The sequence below is a fragment of the Lichenostomus cassidix genome, chromosome 1 (assembly GCF_008360975.1).
Source record: "Lichenostomus cassidix isolate B80296 chromosome 1, HeHo_3.0, whole genome shotgun sequence".
Classification (NCBI taxonomy): Eukaryota; Metazoa; Chordata; class Aves; order Passeriformes; family Meliphagidae; genus Lichenostomus; species Lichenostomus cassidix.
Window position 1 is genome coordinate 72,737,496 of NC_139479.1, and position 15,199 is coordinate 72,752,694.

Here is a 15,199-nt window from a genome sequence, read left to right on the forward strand (position 1 = left end):
AGGATTTGCTAACATAGGTTTTTTTTCTCTCAGAGACTTTGAGAGTACAAACCCAATTTAGTAATACTGCAGATGGGTTTTTAATTTTCTTCTATGGGAAAACTTCCAAAAGTGGAATTAGGATCTTAAATAATTTAATTCCCCATAGCTTATACATTATGTAATGCATACCTGAAACCAATCTGCATCTAATTTTTTTATCATTGTTTTAAGTATATTCAGTGCAAGACTCTCTTCCTTTTTAGCCCAGAAAACCTGAGCTTCTTCTAGCTGCCATTCAGAAACTCCATATCCCTTTGGACTGTGTTGTTTGATCTGAAACATAGCTCTTTCTGGAAGCTGAAATTGAAAAAATAGATCATGAACAATTCTTTAAGTGAAATATCTGTATCTCACAGCAAGTTTTGGTTTTAGACTCTGTCTCCATTTTCTCTACTTGTGCAGCATAGCCTGCCCATCCAATGCTAAGAATTTATTTGCAGCAAAAATATGAAATTACTTTTCCATATACTTTCAGAAAATCCTGATTTGCAACAAAAATACACTGGAATCAAGCCTTACAAACTCTATAATAAAGTATCTACTTTTAAAATTTTAAATTGGAGGTAGAGAAATTCTATCAACAGAACCTACTGAAGTAATGGATTTACAGCTTAGCAATTATTATTACATTATTATATGTATAACATACATTATTACAGACCACAAAAAATAATTCAAATATGGCACCACCATACACTACTTCTTTTGCATGCCTGCATCTTCACTCATACCACTGGTGAAGTACCATCCTTATTACTTAGTATCACTATGACAGTGCAAAGAGCAAACTGTTTTTAACAAACTTGAGACTCTTACAGGACACTCACTGCCACAGGGATGGTGGCTGGGCAGGCATGAGACAAAAATATCTCAAGTAATTCTCCCAAACAGCTCCAGAGACACTGAGTAAAGCTTGCAATTTCATGAAGTCAAAGACAGCTGTTGTCAAAGATCATTATTCATAAAAAGAGGACCTTCCTGAAATCAAAGTTTAATTTAGTATTGCATATGTGAAGTGTTAAACATCTTTCCAGGTTCTGTATTTAGCTGGAACTATTTTCTGCAAAGGTCCTCAGAGGATATTGTTTCTCTCTAAATTCTTGTGGAGTTACTCCTCCAGATGCACTACCTTGAACAAGCCAAGGCTGACTCTGGACCTTAAATGCATCAGCAACTAAAAAAACGTTGACACTGCAAATCCCATTAAGTCATTCAGAGAAAGAGATTTAGCACAGTGCAATGGTGCTTTGAGAGTAAACAACTTTGAAGACAACACTAAATATAGAGATGTAATGAAGTTATCTCTGCAGTTCTACTCTGGAACATTATGACAGTATGATGCAAGTAAAAGCTGGACATATAAAACTGCACCAAAATGAGAAACAGACCTAGAAGAGCATTCTTCATTAAAAATGTAATTTTTACGTTATCTACCTCATACAGTGGCTTACACTTATAAACAAAATTCAAACAACATGCCCACAAATACAATTTATTATTAAAATTCTACATAATTTAAGTCTCAGATTAATTGATTCATTGAATAAACTTAGAATATAGTTAATCCTCAGTACTGTTGAAAAATGAAGTTTTTTATAATCTAAAAAAACCTAAACATCAGTTCCTGATCTTTTCTGGAATTTATTACCTGTGTATTTTTAGCAGTTCTTGACAATCTAGAGAGCTCTACTAGATGTTTGGTCAGGAGGTCTTTAATACACTCTCTTTTGGTATTTTCACTCTCCTTTTCAAGCAAGATTTCCAAAATTACAGTGCGCAGAGCCATGATAGGCTCCTGGAAATGGAAGTCACTGTCTTTGAGAAGCTGGGACTGTCTCTGCCATTTCAAATAAACGTCATTCAGTTGCTGAGTAGTGACAGATCTGCAATTGTTGCCAAAAGAAAATAGACTTGTTATTAATGCTCACTAAATATCAGTGAAATGCAAGATGACTAAAAAGCAAACTGCTGAGAAAGTTCAAATTTTACACTTCAAAACCAAGAAATAGTCCATAAAACTCTACAGTGGTTACAATATTCAGACTAAACTAGCAGCCTTCCACTCTTAACAAACATGACGTACAACACTCAGGTGAACTACTCCTCTGTAAACATTCTTGAACAGCATCAAAAACTTGTGTTACAGGTCCATCAGCAAAGGGAATCACAGTCAAACACTGGGCCACTTAAAAGACTCTAGAGTGACTATTAGTTACCAAACTGATGGAACTATAGCAGAGAAAATTCACTGTTAATAGCACTGCAGAGATAAATACCTTCCTGTGATTAAAAAGCAATCTTAAGAATTTAGGAAGAATATTGATGGTAAGAGAGGTCCATGAAGAATATGATTCAAAGTGAAACAGCTTTCAGTAAAGCTATGGATACCATCAAGGAAATGGAAAACATTTTTAGAAAAGAAAGTAGAAGAGGGTGACATGGTTACTTGAGTAAGGCAGAAGCAAGGAGATATGACTGCTACCTTGGAGTGCTAGGGAATGCAATACAAAGAAAAGAAAACAATTACTTAAAACACAATATTGACATGATACCAAACAATTCAAACTAGACTGCAAATTAATCCAGTTTGGAAATAAAGAGAATCTGAAATTGTCTTTACATAGTGAAACTAAAATCCTTGTAATTTTTAACCGTAGTTTGAGATGTTGATGAACAAAATCTGTTGAGGTAATTTTAAGTTTTGTGCTATGCTTGATAACTAAAAATCCTGAAAACTGAAAAAGTGGTGTGAAACAATCTTAAGAAATCACCTGGAGAACAGCAGACCTGCATTTTCCAACTCTCCAATTAGCTGCAGTCTGCAAAGAGTTGGATATAATGAATAAACAGACTCAAGACTGCCCTTGCACAGCTCTTCTACTTCATTCACTCTGTGGATTTAACAGAAAAATAGCAGAATATTTAGTATCAGCAAATAATTCCAAATATTCATAACATAGGTTCCATGGAGTGAATAGAACTGAAAAAGCAAAACTCTTCAGTCTGCAGTTATTTTGTATTACCATTAAAATTAAAAAAAAAAAAAAAGAAAACACAGTAAGCACATAGAAACTCCAAAGCCTATACGATAACTCAGCTAAAGAAGAGCACTCAGCACTCGAATCCACTTAAAAGGACCACAAAGTAAGAGATGTATACTACAGGAAATGTATCTTCAATTAGCACACAAATTACATATGCACAGATGACAAATTGAAGTTAAAATGCTTAGGGTTGCAGTCTGGAAGTAATAATTTCATTCTATGCATGAGTCTTTATTTGAGCCCATAAAACCCCATGACAGTCTTTCATGCATAACCTGTGACTTCAAACACATACATTCTCTCTCTCTCTAACATCACAATATTTGCATATAATTTGTTACCTGGCATCTTTAAGACTGTCATGGAAAGCAGAGAATTCCTTATCTCGTAAAGACTGAAGAGCATCATATAATGATTCATGGTACCCTGGACTTCCCGTTTCATCTCTAACAAATAAAACAAAAGTAACATAGAATAAAATGAAAACCATATTTCTCAACAAAGAAGTAAATTTTGTCTTTGTGACGAATATTTTTAGCTGTACATTTTCTGCAGTTGGATAGATTGCTGTTTTGCACAATAAAAATAATCATGCAACCTTTTACGTTTTAAATTAATTTCGTGTTTTATAAATTCAAGCTGTTCTTGCATCCTGAATCTTGTTATAGCTCATCTATACAAAGTTTGTTCTGATCATGTCATGGCATATACCCTTCAACAGGCTGTTTGTGAAGTCCTCCAGGTGTGTCTAAATTATGACCTTAAGATAGTGCAGGAGAAGAGAAAGAACACACCCAGAGTCTGTTCCCCAGGCCCATCCCACTGTAAGAGTCTTAGGGGAAAAATCCTTCATTCTCCTGATGACTGAAAATTGATGTAGGAGGAGTTACTGAAGATCCTATCACAGAACCTTTTTTCTTCTTTTGCCAAAATATAGTGAGGCTATTCTGTATTTCTCCTAAAATGGGAGATGATGCAGCTAGGGACAGTGTTCACACTAGATCCTGGTCAGTCATATCAAACAACTGCTACTAGGCATCCACCAGTATCCTCTCTTCAGGACATTGCTCCTTATGAGTGAGTAACCATGAATCACTACTGGTGTTTACTTATCTAGAACTTGATAACCTCTTGTGGCTTATTGAGTAATGTTTTCCCCATTTTCTTATTAATTAGACATGAAAAACTATCTATCCCTCCCTTGTACTTAAGACACATCTACTGTATGAGTCAAAAATGGAAAAATTCAGTTTAGAGTTACAAACAATAAAAAAAATCACCCCTTGTGTACAGTTTCCCAGGAGAATGAAAAGTGATGTGCATTCAAACCAGACAAGTCCAAGTGAAAAACACTGCTTTTGATTCAATGATTAAGACAAATTAGGTGACCTGCCTCCCAGAAACTATATTCTAATCTTGTCTTTTTTTTTTGTTTGGATCTGACACCATTGCCTTTTGCTTAAAGAACTAGTAAAAACATAAGGTGGTTTACTTCACAGAAGAGATGTGGCTCCACTGCATATTCCTCCACGCTGCTTGGTAGCGTATTTCCTGGAGTTCTGCACACCACTCAGTGTTTTCACGTTCCAGCCCTTTTAAGTACATAGAAAGAGTGTGGCAAAGCCCAAAATTCTGCAAAGCCTGGAATTAAGAAAATTACTCAAAGTTGATTTTCTTCCTTTATTAAACTGAACTGATATTTTTTAAGAGCTTTGTTTTATGTTTGGAAACGAAGAACCCTTTGCAGGAAAGACAGGACCATAACTATTTCTAAACTCTATAGCACATAAGATGAAAGCTTTTTAATAAGACTACCAGTCACACTACTGATATCTGCAACTCCAGGAAAATGGTTTTATTACTACTGTGGCTGGCATTCTTTGAAATAAATTTTCACACGGTGCTTTAAACTAACTATCATCTCACATTTCTGCATTCCCTCATTCCTGGGTAGCAAGTCAAAATTAATTTTACTTCTTAATGAACTGTTTCTCCTGATGAGGATTTGAAAATATTTTCTACAACTCCTATCTATTTGAAGACCATAATGTGTTTATAATTGCCACCAATTAATCAGATTATGTGTGAAGCCACTATGAAGGACAAACACAATGGAATTTTAACAGTGATACTAAATAATTTATGGTAAGAAAATAAAAATACCATAGGAAAATTAAATGAGGGAAAAACATATATACCTGTGCTACAGCATTATAAACTGGTGTAAATATTTTTGGGCTAAATAAAGCAATATATTTTAAGGGTTCAAAATAACATCAATTCTTTTTATCTACTGTATCAGAAAATCCATGGTGTCAGTATGACAGTTGCCATAATGGAGAGGTTTAAAGAATGAAATAGCAACAACAACCAGTTGCATTACTGTCTATATCCTGCAATTTTAGGAGCTAGCCAAAATCTGGAAAAATATTCAATATACTCATTTTTAAGTATTTCACAAAATTCACTAACCATGATGGGCATTATGTGTGAGGTCTAGGAACCTTACTGTTTTCAGAAGAAATATTGAATTGTCTTATATTACACAGTTTGGATGTCTGTGACAATGGCTACATGTAATGAACTGAGATCACTTTCAGTCCTACAACAATTTTGGACTCACTACAAATGCCTCAGCATGATGAATATCAATTCCTACACTCATTTCCCCTTATAAAATAAGGTTACCTCTATTATTCCTGCTTGGCGAGTGGATGGAGAGAGGCTTGTCTCGAGGTCATATGTTACAAGGGCTTTCTCCCATACTGCTTCATGCTCATATGTTCTTATCCTGTTGTAAGTGAAAAAGAAGTTTTCAATTTAAGTTCCCTACTAGTAAATGCAAGCAGTGACTTTAAAGAACATAAGAACATGAATAAATTATACCGTGCTAATGGCTGTAACATTCTTCCTCCACCACAGCCATAAAGACTGTCAGGTTCTCCAATGCTTCTATAGATGTCCATCAGAAGGTCCTAGAACATGCACAACAAAACAAAAGAATTACCTTTTTTGGAACCAGTTCAGGTTAATTTTACATATACCATATCAGTTTATAAATGTTTTTACATGTAACATCATTGCCTAATTTTCCTTTATGTAGTACCTGAGCCTGTTATCATGACAGGAGAAAAAAGTTATGCAGTGTAGCAAAACTCTTCAGGACTACTTACTTTCTCTGTTTATTTATTAAAAAAATATCCTGATCTGGGCCTTAGGTGGACTAGTTGCAAAAGGCAGTAGTACTGAATGAGCATCAGACATTCCAGCTAAGCACTGCATGTTAGAAGTTATACAGGCACAGTTCTGGAATAATGAACTATGGAAAGAAATAACTTAGACAAGGCTACTGGATCAGATTTGATACATCAAATAAACTTGTGGGAGATAATACTACTTTGGTTTTGATTATTACAATTCCTACATCACTTGCCGATTTTTAATGAACACGTATCTGTGACAAAACAAACTGAAAAATATTTGGCTGGCTACCACCCTGAGATCAGTTCTTTGGGGAAACAAAGTCTACTTTGTTGTGATTTAAAACTTGCCAGTTAATGTTTTAGGTGACCAAATACTTAATTTAACTTGTCTAGAAAGCCATTGAGCTCACTTTGAATTAAAGCATGAGGAGAACTTAAAAACACATTTTTTAATCTCTAGTAGATCCACCTTCAGCTCAGATGAAACCTACTGTTAATTGTAATTATGCAAGAAGGTTTGCATTCAGATTACGAAGCACACACAAGTACCTGTAAACTTATGCCAGTTTCTTCTTTACTTTTTTCAGTCAAAGTAGTAATAGGTGTTCTCTGACTTTCCTCTTCAAATGTCAAACTCTTAGCTGCTTTAAAAGATCTAAAAGAAATGTTTCAACCAGTAAAGTTAAATGAAATGTCATACAGAGAACTAAAGAAATTCTGAGAAAACACTAAAGAAATGAGGGGCACAAACAATAAATGCAAGACTGTGCTTTTCATATGCCCAGGTTATTTGGTAAGCTCTCCATCAGAATGGGGAAATGATCAGTTGAGCTGGGAGCATCAACAACAAAGGATTTTGACTCCAAGGTGTTTTATTGAAGAACAACCCCCCACCCCTTGTAATTTCTAAGATTAAATCAAATTGCTTTCGTGAATGCCTGAAGTATTCTTTTGTCTGTGAAAGAATAAAAGTAATTAGTTAATGTATGTGCTTACAACCAAATTTTTGTTATATTATTTTCACTACCTTACAGTGGCTTGTCACAAAACCTAAACTAGTTCCATATTTTGATCTCGCAAGACCAGAAAACAAGGATAATTGCTCATTACAGAAGACAACTCCTACAAGGATCATTTAGCTCTATTCACACATAATTCTGGTCATCATTGTGGGGTTTTCTTTCTCCTCTTTACTTCTGGCTGTAATTTAACCAACAGCACTAAGAAAAGTTTCTTATTACAAGTCAACATGACACTATGTTGAGGCTTGGATTACATTCAAGGACTGGCGGAAATATTTTCCACATCCATACACACACCTACAGAATATTTTTAAAGCTTCCTTGACCTTTCACATAACAAAACACTGCTGGGACACACAGAACATGATACATTTTACCAGAAATGTCAAGAACCAGCATTCCTTCTACCTTTCTTGCTGCTTGTCCCTATTTATCTTGTCTGCGTAGATTTCTGCGTAGAGCAAGGCTGTGAAGTGAGCAGCACAGGACTGTGCTGCTATAGCAACCTCCAGATAATTCAGATCTAGCCAGAAGCTGTCGTCAAAAACTGTACCTGAAACAGATCTGATAAAATAAAAGACTTTAATACTGCTGTAGCAGGCCTTTTCTCTAACATTAAACAAAATAAACCCAATATTAACTATAAAGCTTTCCAAAGGCTAATTTTATCTTGGCCCCTGGAAAGCCCACACCACGAGAAGTGTATCAGACAAAAAGTTTTTAGAAAACTCCTTCAGCAGAGTTAGAACCCTTTAAGGGTAGCCATATCACTTCTGTAACAAATGCAAGGTCACTACTACATCTTTTCTTTTAACCAACATGATCTCTACCATGTCCTTTTTCTTTAATCTAGAGCATCAGCAGATCTTTGAACAGTCACAATTAAATTCAGGCGACATTTTGGAAAGCTTGAAATTCACCTCTTTTGTCTTCTCAAGTAATCAACAACAGCAAGCATGGCTCGTCGAGATACTTTATCCAAACTTCTAAAATTATGGGTTTCTTGCTCTGGGATATAAATTTCAAAGGAAAGAATATAATGAACTTTTGTCATAACATATCCACTTATAAAATAAAAAGGTCAATTTTGTTGTCAAGAAAATAACAAAAAACTTCCTTGAATTGCATTTCCAAATATAAATTAATAGTTTGTCACCAAATGTATTTCTTCTCCTTACATTACTTAGTGATGTTATAGTAGTTTATACCACAATTTTATGAAATTATCTATTATTATTAGTTTATGGATTCTCTTTCTTCTTACAGAATTCAGAGACGAACTAAGATCATTGTAAAAAGCTCTGTAACAGATCTCTTCCATTAGGCTTCTGCCATAAAGTCATTGCAAAGTCACAGAAATACTTACTGTTAAATTACTTTGTTGCAGATTTTAGAATGTGTATGGTTACACAAAACCCCTGACTTTCCACATACAGGTACATACTTTCAAGGGATTTATGTTTCCATGTGTTACTTCTGGATTTAAAAAAAAAATCAGATGGCTACAGGTTGTGTTCTGGTGACTGGGTTAATAACTTCTTCATTCCTCAGGTAATTTCTGAATATCAATTCCAAAAAGCAAGAAATAGGGATCACACAAGCAAAGGTTTAATTACTACTACATTACAGTAAGATGCAGAAGTAGCAATTTCCCCTAAAGAAAGCAAAAGCCACATTAAAAAAGTATCTGGGCATTTTGTGTGTTCCAACAAACAGAAATGAAGGTGTTCAGAAGTATTTAACTCTCCAATGTCTAACTACCTGTTTTTTTCCAGTTTGGATTCTGATGGATTGGAATGAGATTTATCCGGATTTTCTAGGAAGAGTTTTCTCCTTGTTTTCATAGGGTAACAGTTTCTCCTTGAAGAAACTGGTAGTTACCAGATGATTAAACTTTTTGCTTTGAATACTGATGTTCTATCATGCCAATTTTGGAATTAACATATCTTTGCTCTGTTGGCTACTGCACCTCCAGTTTATCTGCAAACAATCACTCACACAATGAGCTACTTCATGTTTGGTTTTTTTCTGGTACCAGGACAGTTTTGCACCTCAAGAGCTCAATTTAAAACTTTTATATGTCTGTTTTTTTGGTGTTTTTTTTTTTTTTTTTTTTTTAAATTTATTGCCTCCGTCAGACCCCTTGCATAGAATTCCTTTTAGGATTAATTTCTTCACAGAAAGGGTGATTAGACCTTGGAATGGGCTGCCCAGGGAGGTGGTGGAGTCACCATCCCTGGAGGTGTTTAAGGAAAGACTGCATGTGGCTCTCAGTGCCATGGTGTAGTTGATGTGGTGTTCAGCCACAGGTTGGACTCGATCATCTCAGAGACAATCCAAACTCAGTGACTGTGATTCTATGAAATCACCATGTCTGAAGGATCCTCTATCATTTGTTCACTGGTATCATTGAACTAACTGCAAGTTTACTAAACTTGGAAAAATCCCTTCATATTTTTCTTAAAACATTCTGAGTCAATCTGTACACCTGAGCATAAATTTGTGCAGTATTTTCCCTGGCTGCTTACAGGGAGGAAATACAAAATTGTTAATCTTTCTCTATCTTACCAAGTGAGACACTTATGTAAATACCTGAATCAAAGAAACAGCTTGTCACCTGAATTCAAAAATGTTAAAGAATACTGTTCTAGTCTTTCAGTCCAGTCTGGTCAGCATCCATAAAACATACCTCAAAATACACCTAGTATTAGGCTTATTTACACCACTCTTAGTAAAAAGCACAATACTAAGGATGCCTTTTCCTCTCAGGCAACCTGAAACTTGCATGACTTGTCTGTAAAGAGGCTGTAAGACATTGTACAGACTCATTCCTTTGGTGATTTGCCACTGAAGAAGGGAGTTGGAAGACATTGTACAGTAGCTACAGAACAAAAAAACCCCAATCAACCAGTACGCCTTTCTCATACTCTGCTGCAGTTCTTTTGGTTCCAACTTCCTTTTATTCTGCTGGAATGGAACAGGGCTTCTGAATGCACAGGAAGACCATTATCAACACTAGGCAGTGGTTAAAGCAAGGGTTGGTCTTCTCCAAGAGGAAAAGCCATGTGAAAGCTGCTTTTTATTGCTCCTGTTAGAGTAAGAGAGGAATTTAACTGTCAATCAGTCATTTTAAAAGACAGTCCATGACTCTGTCTTGCAGCACACAAAACATCCAAATTCAGCAAGCTCTAAACATTATCCAGTTGTGAATAAGAAAGGAAGTTAGACATAAGAAACTTCTTGGGTGCTGCCAATGAACAGCTTCAAAATCACTGCTATCTCCATTGAAAAAGATCAGTTGCGCAGGAGTTTCTAAATTCTGCCTGCCTACAAGTGCACATCATACATTTGATATCAGAAGATAGATTTTTCACAACCAGAGTCCTTCTTTCAGCTGAAATAAAAATATTATGGCATTACCTGAATCAGAATTTGGAGTAGATCTACAAGATGAGGCAAATTTGCAACAGGCTGTAAAAAACTTCTGGATATGAAGTGACAAAAGATTTCTCCAGGATTCATCTGAGTCATGAAGAAGGATATCATGAATCAGGTATGGAAGCAAAGTTTGACACAAGTCTGTTTTCACCTAGGAAACAATAATGCACAGCAGCTGCTGAGAAAGAAATCATTTTTGGTTGTCTTTCTCAGGTTACACCCAAACAGACAATTACTCAAACAAACATATAATGCATGATACAGAACAGGCAAACCACTCAGCAGGGCTATGCTGGCATTCAGTTAAAGCAGCCATATAAAGTTCACCTGTGTTTGCAATTATCTGTCAAATCCTGTACCTTGAGAGTATATTCTATGAATATATGCAATATATGATTACAAAGGTCCTGAATTATTGAATAGCAGAAATTACTACTTGCTATCACAAGATGAGTAATCATATTTTTTGTGCATCACAGCACACCTACATGCACACATGTAAGACTTAGCTCACCTCACACAGTGGCTTCATTAACTGGAGAACTTCATTTTTCACACCTCCACTGTCCAATATTGAACTAGTTAGGTGCTTGATCCAGGTCTCATGACTTTCTCCCAGGGGAATCCATAGGTTTGTGTCATCCAATCTTTCTAAAGGAGCCTCTGTATCATTAGCAGATACTTCAAGAAACTAGAATGAAAATACACATATTGCAAACATAAAAAAATTCTACAGCACTTTAAAAAGCCATACTGCAATGCACACATTAAAATATATTAACTATCACTGGTGCTTCCATGGATGAACAATATCAATTTTGTTCATGCAAATGTAAAGTTTTCCAATGAAATCTGGAAATACTAAAAATAAAATTTTACTGATAACATAAATAAGGTCACATTAGGCATCACATTTAATTTACAAATAAAAAGATTAAAAATTAGGAAATATCTGATTTATGGTTAATTGTGCACTTATCTTCTGACTTATTTTCCACCATTTTTTTGCATCAAATAACACTGGAGTCCTGAGAAAGAGTGTATTATGTTATTGATTAGGTAATCAAAAATTGTCTGTCTAAATGAAAGCACACAGCTTTCTAATGTCAAATTAGAGATTTCCTATGTGAAGGGAAAGCTGCAAATAATGCTGGCAAAATAGGAAGGAGAAACAGATGTACAAAAGCAATCAGATTTGCAATTATATTGATGGCAAATTTGGCATTTATCAAAGTCTATCTCTAACATTTTTTCAAATTCACTTTTTAAAAAATATATGTATTTCTTTTTTCTCTACCCCATATGCCACGTATGTAAAGTGTCTCAGAAGTACCTTTTTCCTAGATGTTCTGAAAGGCTGCAGATAGATTAACATGGGATCAGCTTTACTTTTATAAACTTCCCAAAATTCACTGCCAGACTTGGTGGCTAATATGTTTTTCAAACAGGAAACAGCAGCAGCTCTAACATCAATACTGAAAAAATAACATACACAACATTGTTACTACTTATTTCATTCACGTTTTTGATTTTCAAAACCAACCTTTATAAATACACAAGACAAATAACCCCACAGTCTATGTGAGTATCAAATCAGAAATTTTTGGAGAAGGAATACACCATTGCATATTTTTTTATAAAACAAAGCCTGAGTATTCACTCCACAGCACTGCTATCCTCTACAGCACAGAGGAGACTCTCTGGCTTGCACCCTATTACACAATTTCTAGGGAACATCTAAGGCTGACTGGGTAAATAGTCTGAGCCTAGGAGAAGCACATGGTTGGACACTAACAGGACTTTCAGAGGTTACTGTGAGTTACTGTGTGTTACTTTCAGAGGTTACTCTAACTTTCAGAGGTTACTGTGAGGTCATCTGAACAACATACAAATTAATAGTTCCCAATATGATTTGAGTTAACTAAAGAAAATAAGCATACTCACCAATTATCTGTTAAAGCAGTATTTATTTGAATTAACATTATGAAGACCCATTGAAGTTTTCTATCTTCGAGTAAATCCGCTGCTCTAGAATCCAGGGCATTTTCAGCACGCTGCAGAGCTATAGTGGAGAAATCCATGGGGCCTATTTCTCCCAAGCAACTTCCAACAGCCTCTGCAAATGCATGTCATGTTATAGTCTTTCTATAGTCTTATGCACACTAAAACAAGGTCTCACCCTTTTACTTTTGGAACTAAAACTGTTATGGGGTAAAAAGCAATAAATATTTATAAATAATCACTTCAGGAGGTTTATGATAAAATTACACATAAACAAACCTTGCAGCTTAGGATTCATAAATATTACAGTTATGCTTTTTAACTCAATTTTCTCAGAGTGCCTATGGCTCTGGATTTTCCAGCTTATATCAGATATATGTTTTATGTTTGTTTCTGTCAGAAACTTGCAAGTGCAAAAGGTCAGAATCACTCATTTTCAATCCCTAAAGGGTATGGTAAATGCAAACAGTAGCCTGTGTGAACAGTAGCTGGCAAATTCAGCTAGAATTAATCTACATTTGCATTACATTGATCCCTCATTTGCTTTCCACACAAAATATTTTATCAAAACACACAACCACTGAAAAAAAAATCAAAACAAAACTAACCTAGAAAATAATTTTTAAAAAGGGATGTTAAATGTTCATCATAAAGAAAGCAAAATCTATTTCCCTGCTCTTTCCTTCATACTCTGCAGGTGTGTTGATAGTGGGAAGCAGAGTGGGAAGTAACACTGAGACCAACCACAGTTTCAGTCTGGTGTTTGCAATGACAGCCCTAATTAGCCTGTGGGACTAATTAACTTACCCAGCACTGCTTTTTCTCCTGTATGGTTAACTGCCATCTTGGACAGCTGCAGTAAGCTCACCACCAATTTCACTACTACAGAATCTTCTGGCTTTTCTATCATTCAGAAAGAAAAACAGATGCCAAACACGTCAGTATATTTGTCATGTGAAGTTATTAGAAGAAAACTGCTTCAGTGTCTTTTATCTGCATATGTAAATACGTATTATTAACGCTGAAGCAAGCTGGTATTAAAGAGTACATCTACAAAATTACTGATTTTTCTTATTCATCATAGCTTGGAAAAATGTCTGTGCATTTGAATAAGCCAAAGAGTCCCCCAAACTAGAATGCACATATGCTATTATTTTCACAGTTTTGATGCAAAAATGATAACTAAATACATGAAATATTAGCATAAGTTGGTGCAAGAATACAGTTTGAAACACTGAGGTCATACTGTGTGGCTCCACTGACAGCCCTTAAACTAATGTCATCGTCCTATTCTAAATCTAAATCCAAGGAATACCTCAAAATTAGGCTTTCTGCCAGGACTTTCTCAGAATTTGATTAGCTTTCAATTGCCAAATTAATGTTGCCAAGTTATAAACTCTCAAGGTAGGTATGTCCTTTCATATTTGCTCCCTGTCTGAGGTATTTTTTTAAAATAATCATTACCAAAAAAATGGTCTAGGAAAAAATACGATTTATCAGTGCAAGGAAGAAAAAGCCACCAAGAAAGCAATACTTTTAAAAAAAGTACTGACTGCAGTGCAAACCTGGAATTGGGCTTTACGCTTGCTGACATCTTTATAAAAATAAATAAATATAATAATATATTTTTAAGTGCTTAATATAATTTTATTACAAAGCAAAAGCAAGGCAACAGGCCCATCAAGCTTGCCAGCCTGTCTCCAGCAAAGCAAGAGTAAGTACTTCTTCTCAGGCTTTGCCTGAGCACATCTTCATACCTAATAATCTCTATAAAATATGTCCAACTCCTTTTAAGGTCAGTTCTGTTGCTAATCTCCAAAGCAAGTAGTAGTAAGTTCCATGGTGAATATATTTTTTAAAAAATTACATGGTTTCTCTTGTGTAACTGCTACCACATAATTTAATCTGGAACTTAATTCTGGGGTTTAAATTCTTTCACTGTGATAAAAGTGATAAGTACTTCCCTACTATGCTTCATCATTTCATTGACCAGTTCATACACCTCTCTCTATTCCTATTCAACCTCTTTTCCAGTCTCACAAGGCTCTCCTCTGATGGAAGTTGTTCCACACAAGCTTGTTGCCCTTTCACTAACTCAGTTCAAACAGACCTTGGAAACTGAAATTGTAAATGATATAGAGGATGTGGGGGCCAAAATGCATTTACACCGTGGCCTTACAACATTACAATTCTTCCCCCAAATTTTACTTTGCACTTATTTACAATTAATTACATCAGCGTTTTTCATCTTCCCATCATGCATGCAAGCTGATGAAGACTTGATGTACAGAAGTGAAGTGGACTGGCACAATTATCTGAAAACCAAAATAGGAAGGAACTGGATCTGGACTGAGGGCTGAAACACAATCCTGGCATGTGTCAAAATTCAACTAAACTAAATCCTACCACTTATTATGAGTGTTTTACTTTCTAACAACATGCCTTTAAT

The 15,199-nt window shown here is 35.3% G+C and overlaps 1 protein-coding gene across 5 annotated transcripts in view; it reads right to left on the bottom strand.

The window, feature by feature from the left end:
* The window catches only part of ATM (ATM serine/threonine kinase), a 59,742-nt gene that overhangs the window by 16,860 nt on the left and 27,683 nt on the right, over positions 1 to 15,199 (bottom strand). For all 5 annotated transcript variants that reach the window (XM_085063830.1, XM_085063844.1, XM_085063824.1 and 2 more), the window contains 15 exons: positions 13,558 to 13,653; positions 12,694 to 12,865; positions 12,083 to 12,224; positions 11,264 to 11,440; positions 10,732 to 10,900; positions 8,232 to 8,319; positions 7,720 to 7,875; positions 6,839 to 6,944; positions 5,973 to 6,061; positions 5,775 to 5,877; positions 4,579 to 4,727; positions 3,428 to 3,532; positions 2,814 to 2,933; positions 1,691 to 1,925; positions 172 to 339 (listed from right to left, as the gene is read on the bottom strand). In XM_085063830.1, the coding sequence (XP_084919956.1) occupies positions 172 to 339; positions 1,691 to 1,925; positions 2,814 to 2,933; positions 3,428 to 3,532; positions 4,579 to 4,727; positions 5,775 to 5,877; positions 5,973 to 6,061; positions 6,839 to 6,944; positions 7,720 to 7,875; positions 8,232 to 8,319; positions 10,732 to 10,900; positions 11,264 to 11,440; positions 12,083 to 12,224; positions 12,694 to 12,865; positions 13,558 to 13,653 (2,075 nt within the window). The remainder of the gene's footprint in view (positions 1 to 171; positions 340 to 1,690; positions 1,926 to 2,813; positions 2,934 to 3,427; positions 3,533 to 4,578; positions 4,728 to 5,774; positions 5,878 to 5,972; positions 6,062 to 6,838; positions 6,945 to 7,719; positions 7,876 to 8,231; positions 8,320 to 10,731; positions 10,901 to 11,263; positions 11,441 to 12,082; positions 12,225 to 12,693; positions 12,866 to 13,557; positions 13,654 to 15,199) is intronic.